This window comes from Heterodontus francisci, chromosome 4 (genome assembly GCF_036365525.1).
Source record: "Heterodontus francisci isolate sHetFra1 chromosome 4, sHetFra1.hap1, whole genome shotgun sequence".
NCBI classification, from domain to species: domain Eukaryota; kingdom Metazoa; phylum Chordata; class Chondrichthyes; order Heterodontiformes; family Heterodontidae; genus Heterodontus; species Heterodontus francisci.
This window is the reverse complement of record NC_090374.1, coordinates 59,272,964-59,293,326: the sequence shown is the minus strand read 5'-3', so window position 1 is coordinate 59,293,326 and position 20,363 is coordinate 59,272,964. Positions and strand designations below refer to the sequence as shown.

Genomic DNA, 20,363 nt, shown 5'->3' with positions numbered 1-20,363 from the left:
AAGTTCATAACAATTGCTGAAAAACCTCTGTGACCCTGAAAAGCTAATTTTATATTTATGGAATGTCAAAAATCCACATATTTTTAAAGTTTCTTTACGATATTTCAGCTTCTACCTTAATCCCTTGTGTATTTTCCAATCATTTATTTTGTTTTCTGTAAAATTCAATTAAAAGTGAAGGATAATTAGTGCAAATTATTTCCCAGTTTTATATGATTGGTGGCTTACCATGCTTGATGACATCACTGTTGCTGGACGCCTGAAGATCCCCTTGACTTGGTGTCAAATTCAAACAAACATCAGGAAAGGGGAAATCCACGCTACAGAGATTGCTAATCTTTATGGGCAGCTTCCTTCGAGGTCAGAGGCAAGCATTGTCGCTTCACTGCTGACCGCAAAATCCAGGCCAATGTCTCTCAGAAAGACCATAAAGAAAGCTAGTATGAAAGATGCAAATATCATATTTGTACAGCAGTCTGTGTTATTCTGATATTGGGGCAATATAGAGGGAGTTTTAGTCTGTAGCTGACTGGGAATGCTTGTTGATGGCACTGGGTGCTTGAAATGTGAAAAATATTAAATGCCCTAGCGTTAACATTTAAGAGCTACATAACTTCCCAAAAGAAAACTGCAAAGTTATATATGAAATATGGAAAAGCTTATACATCAAACAAACAAAAACATGAGGCTTGTGTTCATGTGTTAGGTTCAGGCCATATGGGTAGATTTCACTGCATATTTGGAGCAAATAGGGCCAGATTTTCAAATTGAGATCAGGAACCCAATGCCTGGGTGAAATCCGAGTCCTGATCCTGTGCCTCAGTTGTGTCCCTCTCGTGACGCTATTTTTAAATGTAATTGCCCTAACTGGGTAGGAGGCAAGCTCGGTACCCAATACGTGGTGCCAAACATCTCTAGGAGGCAGGAGCTGCCTGCCTGGTGCCAGCGACAAAGGCAGGCAGCAGCCGTGTTGGGGGCTGCTGCTGCCTTGCCAAAGAGAGCAGGCAGCTCCTTAAAGGGCTAGCAGCATCAATGAGGATGAAAGGGGCCAAGTCGGAAAAATGAAGATCCAGTGCTAGCATCGGCGCAAGAAGATCCATTAAAAAAGTTTAAAACAAAGCCAAATAAACTTTATTTGGGCCCGCACCGAACCTGATAGCTGTACCCTAATATGTAAAGTTAAGAAATTCCATTCTAAACCACACAGGCCCCTTAACAAGCTCCTCAAGGAGCTTAAGGGACCGTTAATTAGTGGCGAGCAGGTTTCCCGTTTCCTCTCCCCCTGCCGGCCCTTTGAAAGCTACAAACTGATCCGGAGGCATCAGGATCCCAAGATGACCTCCGGGATTTTGAAATCACACCTGCACCAGGTCCTGACCCCACGGCCCTTTGAAAATTTGGCCCATAGAGTATGAGACATGGTTATCTACTGGATACAACTGCAAAAGTGCAACTTATGAGACTTGTGAGGATGATTTAGGTTCAGAGAATTAGTATGAAATTAGCTAACCAGATTGAGAACTAGTTTAGACATAGAAAGTAGGTGGTGACAAATCAAAAAATATCTGGCTGGGAAACCTGGGTATTGGAATTCCACAAGGATCTGTTCTCAGTCTCCTGTTGTTCATGCTAACTGCATTCCACACTTCTTTTTGAACATGGCTCCCTGCTGTGCGTGTGGAATCAATTAATTTACCTTTTTATGTTAAGAACTTCTTGTAAAAGTCTTAAATGTACCTTTTTCTAGTTTGAGCAGAATAGGCAGATAGGTGGAAAATGCAACTTAACGTGGGGAAGAGTGAGATAATACATTTTAGGAGAATAAATATAAGGAATATAAGTGTCTGCTTGATGAAAAGACATTGAAAGGTGTGGTGAACCTAGGGGGTTCAAATACATTTTTTTTATTATTCTTTCAAGGGATGTGGGCATCACTGGCTCGGTCAGCATTTATTGCCCATCCCTAATTGCCCTTGAGAAGGTGGTGAGGAGTCTCATAATTCCCTGAAATTGACAAGCAGGTATATAAAGCCACAAAAAGCCAATAGAATTCTGGCTTTTATAAATAGGGGTATAAAACACAACTGTTAATGATGAAATTATAAAAAATATTGATTAGGTCATAGTTACAGTACTATATGTCATATTGAACTCCCTGTTATAGGGAGAACAGTAAAGCCATAAAGAAATTAGCCTTGATTCAAGGAATAATGTTACTGATGGGAACTTATAGTAATGAGGAGATACTAAAACAGGGAAGACTAGGAAGAAATTTAATAGAGGTTTTACTATTCTGACGAGTTTTGATAAAGTAAATAGGGACAGATTGTTTCCTCTAGTTAGAGAATCAATAACGAAGGGTCACTTCCAACTAGAGGGTGATAAGTTTGATTGCCTGTCATAAAAAGTCATTGGATCCAGGGAAGAAGAGAACACAGAATAAAGTCTGGAGACCACAGAATGGCAATCAATAATATGCTGATCACACACCACCGTTCAAAATGAAGTAGAAAATTAGTTGATAAGGAACATTGAACAAAGACCAAGAGGGAAGTCAAGAATTGACTAAGTACTGTGAGAAGATGCGCCATCTATACTGTTCTAGCTCATAGTCTTATGATATTAAAATGTGTTACTATATGGAAATAATATTAATGATCTGTGCTGGATTATTTCTGAAAGCTATTTTTAAAACCATAACTGAGAAAGTAAAAGGAAAACATAAGGCATACGTGCATATCAAAATGGCAGCAGCTTTTTATACTGATTTTCAGGCACAAAATGTAGGACTTTCAAACTTCTCAGCACCACAACAAACCTATCAGGACCCAAATTTCATGTTGCACACTTCAGTCCTCAAAAAACACCTCACAAATGAAAACAACCAGAACAAAAAGAATGAATTCATACAACAATCAAAGCAAAGAAATTAGATATTATCTTGATTTTTAATTTTGAACTTCCAAAATAAAATATCCTAACTGAATTGCAAAGTTGAAATGAATTCCAAATTCCACTATATATAGAAGAAAAATAAAAGTGAACCCACACTTATAGAACACATTCTACTGCAGCAACTGGGCAATGCACAGAAATACTTTAAAACTTTGATCATGAACTTTCATCAGCGCTGGAATAGAACAAAATACTCAAATACTTTAAACAAAGTAACAAACATGCAGTAAAAACAAGAAATGCTGGAAATACTCAGTTCTGATGAAGGGTCATTGACCTGAAACGATAACTCTGCTTCTCTCTCCACAGATGCTGCCAGACGTGCTGAGTATTTCCAGCATTTCTTGTTTTTATTTCAGATTTCCTGCATCGGCAGTATTTTGCTTTTATTATAACAAACTTGCAGTATCAGTAGACTTGCAAATTTGAGAAAAGACGGTGTTTTCTCAGCAAGCATAAGCATCCCAGAAAAGGCTTAAAAATATACAGTAAACCAAAAGACAATATTGAAAGATTATACCAAATTGAACAACTCAGCTTACATATTACGAAGGACTAATAATGCATCATTGCCCATTACTGAACTAGATTCAGTTTGCTTAGCGAACTAAAAGCAGATCAAAACATAATCAGTATTTGAAGTATTTAATTATCACATCTATTAAATAACAAGTACACTTCTAACTTTTATATTATCTAAATAAACAAAAGTGACAAAAAAGTGAAACTAGCATCAGTCACAGCTATCTTGTGCAATTACCACATTACAGGAGATAGCATAAATGTAAACCTTAAATCGGTATTTACTTCCGCATTGCACACCTCACACAAGAGAATAAAATGCCTCACCTTATAACTGATTCCTTTGATGAAGATTAAAATTTTAGTTAAAAAATGTTCTAGTTTGTTTAAAAATACAATTATTTCAGGTTTCTTCTAGTTCAAATTGGAAATTAAAATACTCCAAATTTTAATTCTACAAGTTACAATAATTCTATATTGCCTAATTCTCAAACATTACAGCTATCACAAGAAAAATGCCAAATGCTAACTGCTGTTTTGAATCCTCACAATATGTATAGAAGTGAACCCACCTCCACACTGAATTCAGTAACTGATACAACTGTGTTAGTCTTTCACAACACAAAGTCCCCAGAAAATAAAGTCATCATGTTGTCTTATTTTAACAAAAATCTTGTAACATTCAGTCAATTGTACAAATGAGATACACAATGGGACTTGGTAGTTTACCAAAATGATGAATCACTATGTCAAGCCAATATACTTCACTTACCTGCATTTTATTTTTCAATAAATCAGCAGGATCAATTACACCCAACAACTAGTTTTAAATGGCACACTTTAAGTACAGCATTCATTTATCAAAAGCTTTGAATTAACTGAAAGGTACATGTTCACAAAAACTGAACCAGCTGTGAACCAAATTATCAGAAAGAGAGGTTACAATGTGGCAGGATGATCAGGGTTTCACATGAGAGGATGAAGAAAGTCAGAAAACTTTGCAAGTAAAAATATCTTATTTTGATTTGTTTTTACAATCAGTTTTCCTTCTGCAACCCATCTGAAATTATAATTGCAACTCAGAACCTTGTTTCAGTCCACTAGAGACCTCCACTGAGCTGGCAAACCCACTTTGGACACAATACTTTCCAGGCAGGAAGTGGTCTCTGACAACTTGGCTAAAACTAAGATTTGAACTAGATCACAGTTATGAGGCAATAGGTTCAAACCAAACTTCAGGCCCATGTTATGAAAATGTATCGTCGTTGCTGAAGGGCCCCGAGATTTGATCTATGACTTACATAATCGTGAAAGGCTTTTGCTTCACTTGAATGTTCACAAGTTTCTCTTCTTTCAGGTGCTGCACAGTAGAGGTCCCAAAATACACTGCAAGAAATAAACTTTTATTACTAATATGCCATTGTCATTCTAAAAACATCATTTTTGCAATATTCTCCAAAATAATAGTAAGCAAAGGCAGTCACTGTATACAAGTTGTTGATAAAAATTATTTCATTTAAAAAATTACAACTTCATCTTTCTTTTGAGCAAATGAAAAGCATCAAACATTCATACAAGTTATTCAAATTTAACTATAAAAATAAGCAATTTAAAGACCATTAAAACCATTTTAATTTTATTTACATAGATGTACTGACAAACCACACTAATGAATACTATTCATAAAACAGCAGGGAAAGACAAAGTATCCTATAGGTTTCACCTTTATTGACAGTTTTTAAAGAACTGCCAAAATCAAAGAGATTTTTTAATGTCACAGTCTTAAAGTAAAGTGGTTTGTGGTATGTTATAAGGCTTTTTGAGGGAATCACAGTTTGTGTCACAAATAAAGGGGCCAAAATTTTGCTGGTCCAAAAAAAGTAAAAAGTTCATTGAAATGCTACCAAAAGCTCAGGTACTCACAGAATTCTTATGTGGCAACTATAAAAAAAAAGACTTAATCAGCAGCACTGAAGCAATATTAGCCAATTATATTTCATGATGGGGCAGAACTTACAGTAAAAATAATGATCAGGCCAATGGCGCTCACCTTTATAATATGCGCAAATCAGACAGCAACTTCAGGTGAATGCTGATGTGCAGTTAAACCTGAAAATCTGGAAGTTGCTGTTCGAGATGTGCCACTCCTCCCTAAGTGTGAGTTTTGATCAGCTTGAAGCTCCTGGGCTTGGATGGTAGATATGGACATAAACTCACCAAAGTTAGAACTTGTCCTTTTCAGTCTAAGTACTCTTTTTAATGATGGGATAAGTCATAATTACTGCCAATAAACTCTCTGGCCCTGAAAATTACCTTTTAAAAATGTAGAGTCTCATTACTTCAGCTTTTAATTGTTGTTGGAGATTTTTTAAAAATTTAACTTCATTTAGCTTTTTCTTTCAGTTCTTTTCCTCCCTGAATCCAATCTTTAATTCCCTTTCTTTATTGCACTTTCTGTAACTGAGTTGACATTGAATTCACGGGCTGAATTTTACAATCCCTTTGGAGATGGACTGGGAGGCAGAAAGGCTGGCAAAATGACAAGGGAAGATGTCGGGGTCATACCGTCATGTCATTTTGCCAATAGCATGAAAGGTGGCAGATAAGCCGCCCACCCAGATCCCAACTGAGCCACTTAAGTGGCCAATTAAAGGCGACTTCCCGCCTGCATGGGCATTTTGTCCACATCAGAAGGGGTCCACCACCACGTGGGGAGACAGCGCGGCGAAACCTGGTGGCCTCCTAGCAGGCTCGTTGCGGGGTTGGCCCTCCTCTCTGGGCACTCCATGGTCCATGGAGGGCCCCCCTCCCGACTGCAATGACCACCCCCGTGACCAACCCCACTTTCACGATTGCCAGGACCTGTCTGCCTGGCGCAGGCATCCCTCAAGATTACTTACCCCTCTTCGAGGACGTTTGGCCATTGAGGCACCCTCTCCTCACAGCTGCAGCCTCAGCAATGGTCACTGCTAGCAGTGGCACTGCTGAGGCTGCTGAGCTGCCAGCCCTCTGATTGGAATGGCGGTCCTGGTGGCGGCCAGTTCATTGGCCACCACTGGGAAGATGCGACTCTGGATCCCGCCGCCCACCTAAGGGGAGTCACCTCCCACTTTCGGCCCTGACACTGGGACCTCAGCCAATGGGGCAAAATTCCAGCCCACAGTTCTAACTTACACTTCCTGGTTCAGGCTGCACTGTTCATTGACAATTCTTCAATCTGATTGGTTAAGAAAACACAGTTGCTTGTCCTGTTCACTCAGGTTCCAGATGTCCTGTGGGGGGCAACCACACAGTTATGATTTCCTACTTACAGCAACAAGACATACAAAAGCTCATGGAAATTGAACAGGGATGCCTAACTAATGGTGGGTGCTGCTCGTTTGACACCTTCAGTAAATTCTGGCTGAATAATTCTGAAACAGCAACAAACCACTTGACCCCTATAAATTTAGAGAATTCTTGATAATCCAGGCTGGAGTGCAAAACTGGTCCAAAATAGCTCTAATTCAGCAGGACTGATGTCTGAGAGAGTGGGAGAGCGGAGCAGGGGAAAAATTGAAAAGTGACATCATAGAGACGTCACAATCAACAGAGAGAGCAGGGAAGAAGCTACCTGTTTGCATCGGAGCTGTGAGTATAAATAACTTACCTCAGGGATTTCGCAGCCTACTGACCGGGGAGCGGAGGTAGAGCGGACCCGGAGGGGCGGAGCTGCTTTCACTGCTTCAGTGTTCCAAGTGAAACTGAGAAAAATGACATCACAGGAAAACTGGTAGGGAATCTGCATTAAATTTGAAAAACTAATTTCAAAAATTTGAAAAACTAATTAACTAAAGTAGAGATGGCAGGGCAGGCGATGTGCCATTGCTGCATGATGTGGGAGCTGGTAAGTCCCATTGCGAGCCACAGTGACCACATCTGCAGCAAATGCTTGCAGGTCAAAGAACTTCGGCTCAGAGTTGATGGACTGGAGTCTGAGTTTCAGACACTGCGGCACATCAGGGAGGGGGAGAGGTTCCTGGATACTATGCTTAAGGCAGTCACACCCCGTAGATTAAGTATCTCAAATTCGGCCAGTGGTCAGGGACAGGAGGGGTGACTGCAGGCAGATAAAGGGATCCTGAATTCAGCAATGGAGGAGCCTCAGCTCTTGACCTCAGGGTGAGGAACATCTCTAACCGGCTTGAAAATTTATTGGAGAGGGAATGGAAGGATCCAGTTGTTGTGGTCCATGTTGGGACAAACAACATGGGCAAGACTAGGCAAGAGGACCTGTTTGGGGATTATCAGGAACTAGGAACAAAATTAAAAAACAGGTCCTCAAGGTTATAATCTCTGGATTATTACCCAAACCACGTGCAAATTGGCACAGGGATAAGAAAATTAGGGAAGTAAACTCGTGGCTAAAAGAGTGGTGTGGGAAAGGGGTTCCATTTCATGGGGCACTGGCGTCAATATTGGGACAGGAGGGAATTGTACTGTTAGGACAGGCTCCACCTGATCTGATCTGGGACCAGTGTCCTAGCGGAAAGGACAAATAGGGTGGTCACAAGGACTTTAAACTAGTAAATGGAGGTGAGGGGGAGGCCTCAGGGGAAGTCAATACAGTTTCAAAAACAAGTAACAGGGAAGAGAGTAAAGAAACGGTCACGAACCCTACTTCAGGAACTGCAGGTAATGGCAAAACTGCAAGAAGTAGACTGGTTAAACCAGAAGAGAGAAATAATGAACAGGCGAATAAAGCATCAGTGCTGAGGGACAGATTGGGAGGTATAGCCCAAATAAGAGTTCCATATACAAATGCATGGAGTGTAAGGAACTAGATGAGCTGCAGGCGTAAATTCAAATGGAAGATTATGATGTGGTGGCCATTGCGGAGACGTGGCTGCAGGATGGTCGTGACTGGGAACTAAATATACCTGGTTATAAAGTTTACAGGAGGGACAGGGAAAATGGCAGACAGGGTGGAGTAGCCTTACTGATTAGAAATAATACCACCTCATTGGTGAGGGAGGATATAATGAGGGGAAAGCATCCAGTGGAGACCATATGGGTGGAATTGAGGAACAGAAAAAGATCTAAAACTGTAATAGGTGTTGTGTATAGACCCCCGGTAGCAGTTCTGAGGTGTTAGATTGTATAAATGCACAAATTAGGCAAATGTGTAACAAAGGCAGAGTAGTATTAATGGGGGATTTTAACTTACACATAGATTGGGAGAGGCAGACGAGCACCTGTCAGAAAGGTAGTGAATTTCTGGAATATGTCTGAGATAGTTTCCTGCAGCAATATGTCCTGGATGTAACAAGGGGACAGGCAATATTAGATTTAGTTATGAGTAATGAGCCAAATTTAATTAGTAGCCTAACTTTGCGTGAACATTTATCAAATAGTGATCACAACATGATCGAATTCAAGGTAGCGTTTGAAAGTGAAAAGCACAAATCAGCTACTAGAATTTCAGACTTGGGTAAGGCTGACTTTACCGGGATGAGACAGAGACTGTCCATGGTAAACTGGGAAGATTTGTTAATGGGTCAAACGACTGAAGAACAGTGGAGAATATTTAAAGAAACATTTAATGAAATACAGAGCGAGTATATACCCCTGAGAGGAAAAAGCTCCACTTCACAGAAAAAACAGCCATGGACAACTAAAGAGTAGGGATAGCAAAAACTAAAAGAAAGGGCTTACAAAAATGCAAAACGCAGCACAGATCCAGCAGAATGGGATAGATACAAAGACCAGCAAAGGATCACAAAGCAGCTTAGAAGAGCAACTAAAAGGGATTATGAAAGGAAACTTACAAGGGACATCAAAATCAATAAGAAGAAATTTTATAGTTACATAAAGGGAAAGCAGGTGGTCAAGAGCAATGTAGGCCCACTAAAAGCTGAAAATGGAGATATTGTCATTGATAATGGGGAAATGGCAGACATATTGAACAATTACTTTGCCTCAGTATTTACAGTTGAAAAGGAGGATAACTTGCCGGAAGTCCCGAAAAAATTAACAGCCGATGGGGGACAGGGACTTAATACAATTAACGTAAGTAAAAGATTAGTAACAAGGAAATTAATGGAACTAAAGAGTGAGAAATCCCCAGGACCTGACAGTTTCCATTCAAGGGTGTTAAAGGAAGTAGGGGAGCACATTGTAGATGCCCTAACTATAGTCTTTCAGAGTTCCCTAGATTCAGGAGCGGTCCCTCTGGATTGGAAAGTTGCACATGTCACTCCACTTTTGAAGAAGGGTGAAAGGGGGAACCAAGGAAATTACAGACCAGTTAGCCTGACATCTGTGGTGGGCAAGTTGCTGGAGTCTATAATCAAGGATAGGGTGACTGAAAACCTAGAAAAATTTCAGCTAATCAGGGACAGCAAGCATGGATTCATGACGGGAAGGTCATGCCTGACAAATCTCTTGAATTTTTTGAAGAGGTGACTAAGATAGTGGACAGGGGAATGTCTATGGATGTTATTTATATGGACTTCCAGAAGGTATCTGATCACGTCCCACATAAGAGACTGTTAACTAAGTTGAAGCCCATGGAGTTGAGGGCAAATTATTGACATGGTTAAGAAGTTGGTTGAGTGGTAGGCGACAGAGAGTGGGGATAATGGGCAAGTACACTGATTGGTAGGATATGACTAGTGGTGTCCCACAAGGATCTGTGCTGGGGCCTCAATTATTCACATTATTCATTAACGACTCGGATGATGGCAGAGTAAGTCATATATCCAAATTTGCTGATGATACATAGTTAGGCGGCATTGTAGACAGTCCAGATAGAGTCACAGAGTCATAGAGAGATACAGCACTGAAACAGGCCCTTCGGCCCACCGGGTCTGTGCCGACCATCAACCACCCATTTATACTAATCCTACATTAATCCCATATTCCCTACCACATCCCCACCTTCCCTCAATTTTCCTACCACTTACCTACACTAGGGGCAATTTACAATGGCCAATTTACCTATCAACCTGCAAGTCTTTGGTTGTGGGATGAAACCGGAGCACCCGGCGGAAACCCACGCGGTCACAGGGAGAACTTGCAAACTCCGCACAAGCAGTACCGAGAGCCGAACCCGGGTTGCTGGAGCTGTGAGGCTGCAGTGCTAACCACTGCGCTACTGTGCATAAAACTGCAAGGAGATACTGACAGACTAGGTGAGTGGGTAAAAGTGTGGCAGATGGATTTCTATGCGGGCAAGTGTGAGGTTATCCATTTTGGACCAAAAAAGGATAGAGCAGGGTACTTTCTAAATGGGAAGAGGTTAAGTACAGTGGATGTCCAAAGAGACTTGAGGGTTCAGGTGCATAGATATTTAAAATGCCATGAGCAAGTGCAGAAAATAATCAAAAAGGCTAATGGAATGCTAGTCTTTATATTTTTTTTTATTCATTCATGGGATGTGGGCGTCACTGGCCAGGCCAGCACTTATTGCCCATCCCTAATTGTCCTTGAGAAGGTGGTGGTGAGCTGCCTTCTTGAACCACTGCAGTCCATTTGGGGTAGGTAGACCCACAGTGCTGTTAGGAAGGGAGTTCCAGGATTTTGACCCAGTAACAGTGAAGGAACAGCGATATAGTTCCAAGTCAGGATGGTGTGTGACTTGGAGGGGAACTTGCAGGTGGTGGTGTTCCAATGTATTTGCTGCCCTTGTCCTTCTAGTTGGTAGAGGTCGCGGGTTTGGAAGGTGTCGTTTGAGAAGCCTTGGTGCATTGCTGCAGTGCATCTTGTAGATGGTACACACTGCTGCTACTGTGCGTCGGTGGTGGAGGGAGTGAATGTTTGTAGATGGGGTGCCAATCAAGCGGGCTGCTTTGTCCTGGATGGTGTCGAGCTTCTGGAGTGTTGTTGGAGCTGCACCCACCCAGGCAAGTGGAGAGTATTCCATCACACTCCTGACTTGTGCCTTGTAGATGGTGGACAGGCTTTGGGGAGTCAGGAGGTGAGTTACTCGCCTCAGGAATCCTAGCCCTTGTAGCCATGGTATTTATCAGGCTACTCCAGTTCAGTTTCTGGTCAATGGTAGCCCCTAGAATGTTGATAGTGGGGGATTCAGTGATGGTAATGCCATTGAATGTCAAGGGGGGATGGTTAGATTCTCTCTTGTTGGAGATGGTCATTGCCTGGCACTTGTGTGGCGCGAATGTTACTTGCCACTTATCAACCCAAGCCTGGATATTGTCCAGGTCTTGCTGCATTTCTACACGGATTGCTTCAGTATTTGAGGAGTCACGAATGGTGCAGAACATTGTGCAATCATCAGATGTTGATAGTGGGGGTTTCAGCAATGGTAATGCCGTTGAATGTCAAGGTGAGATGGTTAGATTCTCTCTTGTTGGAGATGGTCACAAGGTAGCCAGGAAGAAACTGAAGAATGGACTTAGGAGAGCTAGAAGGGACATGAAAAAGTCTTGGCGGGTAGGATTATGGAAAATCCCAAGGCGTTCTACACTTATGTGAGGAACAAGAAGATGGCCAGAGTGAGGGTAGGGTCGATCAGGGATAGTGGAGGGAACTTGTGCCTGGAGTCGGAGGAGGTAGGGGAGGTCCTAAATGAATACTTTGCTTCAGTATTCACTAGTGAGAGGGACCTGGTCGTTTGTGAGGACAGCGTGGAACAGGCTGATATACTCGAACAGGTTGAGGTTGAGAGGGAGGATGTGCTGGAAATTTTGAATGATATGAGGACAGATAAGTCCCCGGGGCCAGACGGGATATACCCAAGGATATTACGGGAAGCGAGGGAAGAGATTGCTGCGCCTTTGGCGATGATCTTTGCGTCTTCACTGTCCACTGGAGTAGTGCCGGATGACTGGAGGGTGGCAAATGTTGTTCCCTTGTTCAAGAAAGGGAATAGGGATAACCCTGGGAATTATAGACCAGTCAGTCTTACGTCGGTAGTGGGCAAATTATTGGAGAGGATTCTGAGAGACAGGATTTATGATTATTTGGAAAAGCATGGTTTGATTAGAGACTCAGCATGGCTTTGTGAGGGGCAGGTCATGCCTCACAAGCCTTATTGAATTCTTTGAAGATGTGACAAAACACATTGATGAAGGAAGAGCAGTGGATGTGGTGTATATGGATTTTAGCAAGGCGTTTGATAAGGTTCCCCATGGTAGGCTCATTCAGAAAGTGAGGAGGCATGGGATACAGGGGAAGTTGGCTGTCTGGATACAAAATTGGCTGGCCCATAGAAGACAGAGGGTGGTAGTAGATGGAAAGTATTCAGCATGGAGCTCGGTGACCAGTGGTGTTCCACAAGGATCTGTTCTGGGACCTCTGCTCTTTGTGATTTTTATAAATGACTTGGATGAGGAAGTGGAAGACTGGGTTAGCAAGTTTGCTGATGACACGAAGGTTGCTGGAGTTGTGGATAGTGTGGAAGGCTGTTGTAGGTTGCAACAGGACATTGACAGGATGCAGAGCTGGGCTGAGAAGTGTCAGATGGAGTTCAACCTGGAAAAGTGTGAAGTGATTCATTTTGGAAGGTCGAATTTGAATGCGGAATACAGGCTCAAAGACAGGATTATTGGTAGTGTGGAGGAACAGAGGGATCTTGGGGTCCATGTCCATAGATCGCTCAAAGTTGCCACCCAAGTTGATAGGGTGGTTCAGAAGGCGTATGGTGTGTTGGCTTTCATTAACAGGGGGATTGAGCTTAAGAGCCGCGAGGTTATGCTGCAGCTCTATAAGGCCCTGGTTCAACCACACTTGGAATATTGTGTTCAATTCTGGTCGCCTCATTATAGGAAGGATGTGGAAGCGTTAGAGAGGGTGCAGAGGAGATTTAGGGCTTTTCTCATTGGAGCGAAGAAGGATGAGAGGTGACTTGATAGAGGGGTACAAGATGATGAGAGGCATAGATAGAGTGGATAGCCAGAGACTTTTTCCCAGGGTGGAACGGGCTATCACCAGGGGGCATAATTTTAAGGTGATTGGAGGAAGGTTTCGGGGAGATGTCAGAGGTAGGTTCTTTACACAGAGAGTGGAGGGTGCGTGGAATGCGCTGCCAGCGGTGGTAGTAGAAGCAGATACATTAGGGACATTTAAGCGGCTCTTGGATAGGTACATGGATGATAGTAGAATGAAGGGTAGGTAGTTAGTTTGATCTTAGAGTAGGTTAAAGGTTCGGCACAACATCGTGGTCCGAAGGGCCTGTACTGTGCTGTACTGTTCTATGTTCTATGGGCATTGCCTGGCACTTGTGTGGCGCAAATGTTACTTACCACTTATCAGCCCAAGCCTGGATATTGTCCAGGTCTTGCTGCATTTCAACACGGATTGCTTCAGTATCTGAGGAGTCACGAATGGTGCTGAACATTGTGCAATCATCAGCGAACATCCCCACTTCTGACCTTATGATCGAAGGACGGTCATTGATGTAGCAGCTGAAGATGGTTGGGCCTAAGACACTACCCTGAGGAACTCCTGCAGTGATGTCCTGGAGCTCAGATGATTGACCTCCAACAACCACAACCATCTTCCTTTGTGCTAGGTATGACTCCAGCCAGCGGAGGATTTTCCCCCTGATTCCCATTGACCTCAGTTTTGCTAGGGTTCCTTGGTGCCATACTCGGTCAAATGCTGCCTTGATGTCAAGGGCAATCACTGTCACCTCACCTCTTGAGTTCAGCTCTTTTGTCCATGTTTGAACCAAGGCTGTGATGAGGTCAGGAGCTGAGTGGCCCTGGCGGAACCCAAACTGAGTGTCACTGAGCAGGTTATTGCTAAGCAAGTGCCACTTGATGGCACTGTTCATGACACCTTCCATCACTTTACTGATGATTGAGAGTAGGCTGATGGGGCGGTAATTGGCCATGTTGATCATGTCCTGCTTTTTGCATACAGGGCATACCTGGGCAATTTTCCACATTGCAGGGTAGATGCCAGTGTTGTAGCTGTACTGGAACAGCTTGGCTCGGGGCGCGACAAGTTCTGGAGCACAGGTCTTCAGTACTATCTAGAGGATTGGAGTATAAAGACACAGAGGTTATGCTGCAGCTGTACAAAACTCTGGTTAGACCCCACTTGGAGTACTGTGAGCAGTTCTCTGCACCACACCTTAGGAAGGATATATTGGCCTTGGCGGGAGTGCAACGTAGGTTTACAAGAATGATACCTGGACTACAGGGGTTAAGTTACGAGGAGAGATTACACAAATTAGGCTTGTTTTCGCTAGAATTTAAAAGGTTAAGGGGTGATCTGATCGAAGTCTTCAAGATATTAACAGGAAAAGACACGCTAGATAAAGATAAACTATTTCCACTGGTTGCATATTCTAAAACTAGGGGGCATAGTCTAAAAATTAGGGCCAGACTGTTCACGAGAGGTGTTAGGAAGCACTTCTTCATGCAAAGGGTGGTAGAGTTTTGGAACTCTCTCCCACAAGCAGCAGCTGAAGCTAGAACAGTTGTTAATTTTAAATCTGAGATAGATTTTTGTTAAGCAAAGATATTGGACGCAGATCAGCCATGATCTCATTGAATGGCGGGACAGGCTCAAGGAGCTGAATGGTCTACTCCTGTTCCTATCTTCCTATGTTTCTATGTTCCTAAGTCAGTGTTAGTGACAATGTCTGCAAGTTTGGCAAACACTTATCACAAAGTGCTGCAAGCCCACCATGGGTCAAGAAGGCCAACTCCTTCTCTCTCCACAAGCAGAGAAGGTATAAACCATGGTAATTAATCTGAGTTTGTCACAGATATCAGTTACTGGCCTTTTTCATGCCCTGGAGCTTTATATTTGGCTAGGCAGCCATCCACCAGGGTTCCAACTTCAACAATGGGAGTGCTTAGGAGTATGGAATATTCACTATCAAGATGGAGAAGTTCACAACAAACAAGAACAAAAGGTTTCAGGAAAACACATAAGTATATCACTAGCGCTGCTAACAAACTTTGGTCGCATTTTTTATGCTGCTGTGGGGAGATTGGCATTGGGAACCATGGGATACTTGGCGTAACTTAGGTCCCTGTAACTTGAGAAAGCTTGCCTGCTGGACACACGAATTATATGAATACCTAACAAGACGGTAACGAGGCTAGGAGGGAGACACCCGAATCCTATTAATAGCCTAAGCATCCTATGAATATGGTAATCAAGAGGTTGACGAGGTGAATAATATAACCAAGACAGGATGAGATCAGGGAAGGCAACAGATGGGAGATGATGTAATTAAGAAACAGTTTATCAAGTAAACTTTCTGTAAACTGTATAAAATGACTACTAGAACAATGTACTAACAGAACCCCTACAATCATTTGAGAGAGCAGGGCTTTTCTTTGCATGCTCGTAAATAAAAATCGCTCGTTTGTACAAGACAGCCAACTCTCGAGATGTTTTTGGGTACTGGGACAAGCCCTCACCATTACACTGTTTTTACACAATGTTCAAAGGAGCACCAAACACACAAATCAATCTGTTGGCACTTTCTAACTTTCCACCACTCTTGATTTGCACTTGTTTATTTCAATGACATTCATAAAAGTATGTCACCTCAAATGTATTAGAGGCTTGTAACACCCGTGCAGCTTTCTTTTCTTAAAATATGCAAATTTCTTAGTGAACACTCTCACTCCTGTCTGCTATTGGAGTTTGTATTTTTCAATGGTTTCAATCATTTTCTGCTTAACATCAACATTTTTGCCACAAGCTTTTCATATGCAGTTGGGTATCATGTTGTACAAAGTGAAGAGAAAGTATTGCTGGAAATAAGACATTTTGTCGAAGCTTTTCGTCTTGTACTCATCAGGACAATTCGCAAGAATACCAATGTAAGGGAAGCAACAAATGTATACTGTATGAGAAGAGAATGCTGATTAGTTAGCAAGAGGACTCTGATTGGTAGAGGCGTTGCCATGGAGAATGCACCAGTTTATGGTGACTGGCAGTTAACTGCCAAGCTTTGTTCGAAATTTAAAACAGGCAATTTGACACTGATTGGTCAAGGCATTGCACTGAGGAATGAACCAGCGAATGGCTGTCACTTATTTTGCCAACCAATCAGCACTCTCTTCCCATACAGTATAAATTTGTTGCTTCCCTTACATTGGTATTCTTGTGAATTGTCCTGATGAGTACAAGACGAAAAGCTTCGATAAAATGTCTCTATTTTCAGCAATGCTCAAGTTCTGTACTGCCAAACGACTAAAGAGAAAGTGTTTTGCTGTAATATAAGGAATAATTTTCCTGGGGTCTTGGAGACAGGATTGGAGGCGGGGGAGGAACAAACAAATTTAGGAAAAAACACATCGGCACAGTTTGCCGACGAGTTAACGCCTCTGGCTGCTTTTCCCAGGGACAGGCTTGGTCTGATGCCGTCAATCCATACGTCTGCAGTGGGAAGCCAATTAAGGTAGTTAAGGGATCAATCTTCAGTGATTATCCCAGCACAAGGCAATTTTGCCAGCATTGCACAGGCTTCCTGCTGTGTCAGCTACTCAGAGGAAGCGGCTGCACAGCGGGAGGTTGGAGTTGCGTGAGATTTCAAGGCTTTTTAAAGTTTACCGGCAAGAAATGGCAAGGCTGATACATTCCCATGTCAGAGGCTTGCCATTTCATGAGGATGACTTGGAGACTAACGCCTCCAATAGTGATGGAACTGATGCAATGCCATCCGCTTCCCTGATAATGACGGCACCTCCATTGTATCCCTGCGCTCCTGCTGCTTGCTCCTCAACAACGCTCTCACTAGTGACATTGAGAAGGCCTCTGGCTGCCCAATCAATGGGCTGCACTGTATCCACTTCCCACCTTTGGAACCCACCCATCACCCCCAATTAAACGGCAATAAAAGGAGGCAGGTTCTTAACTGACCAGATCATGTAATTTCGTGCCTGAAGTCCCGATGCTGCTGCGAATAGGTCTAAGACCAAAATATGGTACCGATGGCCATAAGTTTTCAAAGTTTTGAGGATTTAGCCCATATTCTTGATATTTTTGTTGTATATTCAGTTATTATATGTAAATTATTTCCAGATTTCACATTAATACTGTGATTATGGATACCCTTCATTAAAAATACTCAGTAAATATTCAAGTGTATTTATTACAGCAACACATTTCAAATAGGCATCACTTTCAAACAAAGTGAAAAGTAGAATATTTCCACTGCACCTGTTTTTTTAAAAATTCTTTCATGGAATGTGAGTGTTGCTGGCTAGGCCTGCATTTGTGTCCATTCCTAATTGCCCTTGAACTGATGGCTTGCTAAGCCATTTCAGAGGGCAGTTAAGAGTCAACCACATTGCTGTGGAGTCACATGTAGGCCAGTCCAGGTAAGGAGCGCAGATTTCTTTCCCTGAAGGACATTAGCGAACCAGATGAGTTTTTACACCAATTGATGACAGTTTCATGGCACTATTACTGAGAGAGTAATATGTTTCTATTTCAGCGTTCATTCATTAGATTTTTTTTAATTGCCTAAAATTCAGAAAAGGCACACAAAATACATCAGGTGACAGTTTGTGTTTCAATTAACAGATTGTGCATATGCTGGCAGTGATCTTTAGCATTAAATATTTCAGCATAATACTACCTATAAAATTGCTGTTTACTCAGAAGCCTCCCTCAGCACAACCAGTATTTTAGGGCTAAGATTAAATAATGCACAGATGTACAAATTAATCCAGGAGTCGATTGTTTAAGCTTAAAATAATTCTCAATGCTTCCAGTAACAAGTAAAACCACTGAACAGATAGTTGCATTCGGCATCAGACATATTTTGATCGTCAACTATACAAGACATAAATTCTGGGCTTTAAATCCAGCCAAAGTATGTTGAGTTTAGTTCTTGTTTCATCAGTACCATTAAAAATCATCACATTTCTGCTTATCCAATACTGGAAGTCTGATAAGCACTGACAATTTAGAAGCAGAAATTTCCTCCAATTAAATATTGGGTAACAGTAGGTGGTAATCAGACAGAGGTTTTCTTGGTTTCTTGTAGCCATGAAACTTCATGAAGCCTGGATTCAATGTTGAGGAATCACAGAGCCAAGCACATCTGACTGTATGCCACTTGGCTCTACTTCTGTTGATCTCCGATCTGTGGAATTGATATAGCCCAGGATAGTGATGTAACTGTCTGGAATATTGAATATTGGCATTATTCTATGAGTATGACTGTCAATCTGTAGTGTCTGTCAGACAGATCTCCTAACTTGTGCACCAGTATGTTCAGGAGAAGAACTTGGCTAGCTGAGATCATTTTAATATTTGTTCTTGGGACGTGTGTGATCGTATCAAGGCTGCATCCTTCGTTGTCCTGACATTAAAGTTCAGTCTTAGTTCTCAGTTTTCAGTTTCCAGCCTTATATGTAGAAGGGTATCTTTGTAAAATGGAAAAACTTATCTCCAGGAGAGAAAGTGAAAGGTTACAGAAGTTAAGATTGTATGGCTATTCCAACTAGATACATGCAGATATGTGTCGCTGAGATGTACAAGTTTCTTTGATATCAAGAAAGGTGAATTTTAAGCCCATTAATCCAGAACCACCTATTAATGTGGTAGATAAATTTACCCAGGAGCAGAGGATCCAGGAGGAAGGAAGAGAACCTTAAGACAGAGGTTCATCACTTTGATATCTCAGAAGGCAGAAGTGCTATTGCTTTTTGGAGAAAAATTGCAACATTATAAAATGGACTTCTCTAGAAAAAGCAAGAGTTATATGACAAAGGATCATATCATAGGAAAATGAATTACTGAATTTATATTTTTAGAGGTACTTTCTTGTTTAAAATACTCTGAAGTTGTATGGCAAATGTTGTCTTCTATTTTAAAAGGCACTAAAGAATTCTCCATACTGTTTGATCCTAATTTTGTTGACATATATTCACTGAGCATTAAAGCTTGCTTTAATTCACCATAAGTTTCTCTATCAGGATTGCATCAACTAAACTGCTAACAATATGCATGTACATACTGAATATATTTTGGTTGTCATTGGTGACATCGGGAGAAATTTTCCTGGCCCCACGGAGGCGGGACTGAGACAAAACTTGAGAATTAGCCATCAGATTTTCTATCCGACGCTTTCCCGCCTCCTGCTTTTGTGCAATCTTGCCAGAGGCAGGATGATACCGACATCAGCTACCTGCCCTGCAGACCAGCAGGTTGGTAATTATACACAATTATGGGCCCACTTATGGACTGCAGCAGTTCAAGAAGGCAGCTCACCACCATCTTCTCAAGGGCAATTTGGGATGGGTAATAAATGCTGCCCTTGCCAGCAAAGCTCACATCCCATGAGAATAAACAAACAAAAATTGGTAATGCTGCCGGGATCTGCCGGGCGCCAACGAGGCCTGTTTCAACTTCCCTGCCGGGCCATCGGATGACAGAGGGCTACAGCCGCGGTCGCAGGGCATCCTACAGAGGGTTTCCCCTGCACACTGATGGCCTGCCAGCAGTGCCAGTTTATTAAACCTTCTACTGTAGTGTTCAGAAGTTACCTCCATTTTGAGGTGTCCTCCCTCCTACAAAAGCAGCATACATCTCTCCAGGTGGGGCCGTAGGTCCCCCAGAGCCTCAGGGGCTCCCATTAGTCCTCACGCCTGCTGTCCTTAATTGAATGAGGCTCCCGAAGGTAGTCACTTTATTGGCCACCTCCTGTAAGATCGCACAGGCAGGTGGCCTCATAGACCATTGGGGTTGGGACCTGGAAATGATCTCAACCTTCATTTAAAAATTAAGGTGGTAAGATTCTGCCCATCGTTACCTGTGTTACAGATACCAGTGTAACATACTGACTTTGTAGGCTGAATTTAACAGCCACGACAGTGGCCTCGTCTAACGGCCGGAAAGACAGTGGCAACCCCCCAGGGCTGGCCATTTTCAGAAGCCCCGACGAAAGTAAATGTCATTCAGGC

General features: G+C 42.3%; 1 protein-coding gene across 7 annotated transcripts in view; it reads right to left on the bottom strand.

The window, feature by feature from the left end:
- ssbp2b (single stranded DNA binding protein 2b) overlaps window positions 1-20,363 on the bottom strand; it is a 673,806-nt gene that overhangs the window by 423,925 nt on the left and 229,518 nt on the right. For all 7 annotated transcript variants that reach the window (XM_068029629.1, XM_068029630.1, XM_068029625.1 and 4 more), the window contains one exon: window positions 4,779-4,863. In XM_068029629.1, coding sequence (XP_067885730.1) covers window positions 4,779-4,863 — 85 coding nt within the window. The remainder of the gene's footprint in view (window positions 1-4,778; window positions 4,864-20,363) is intronic.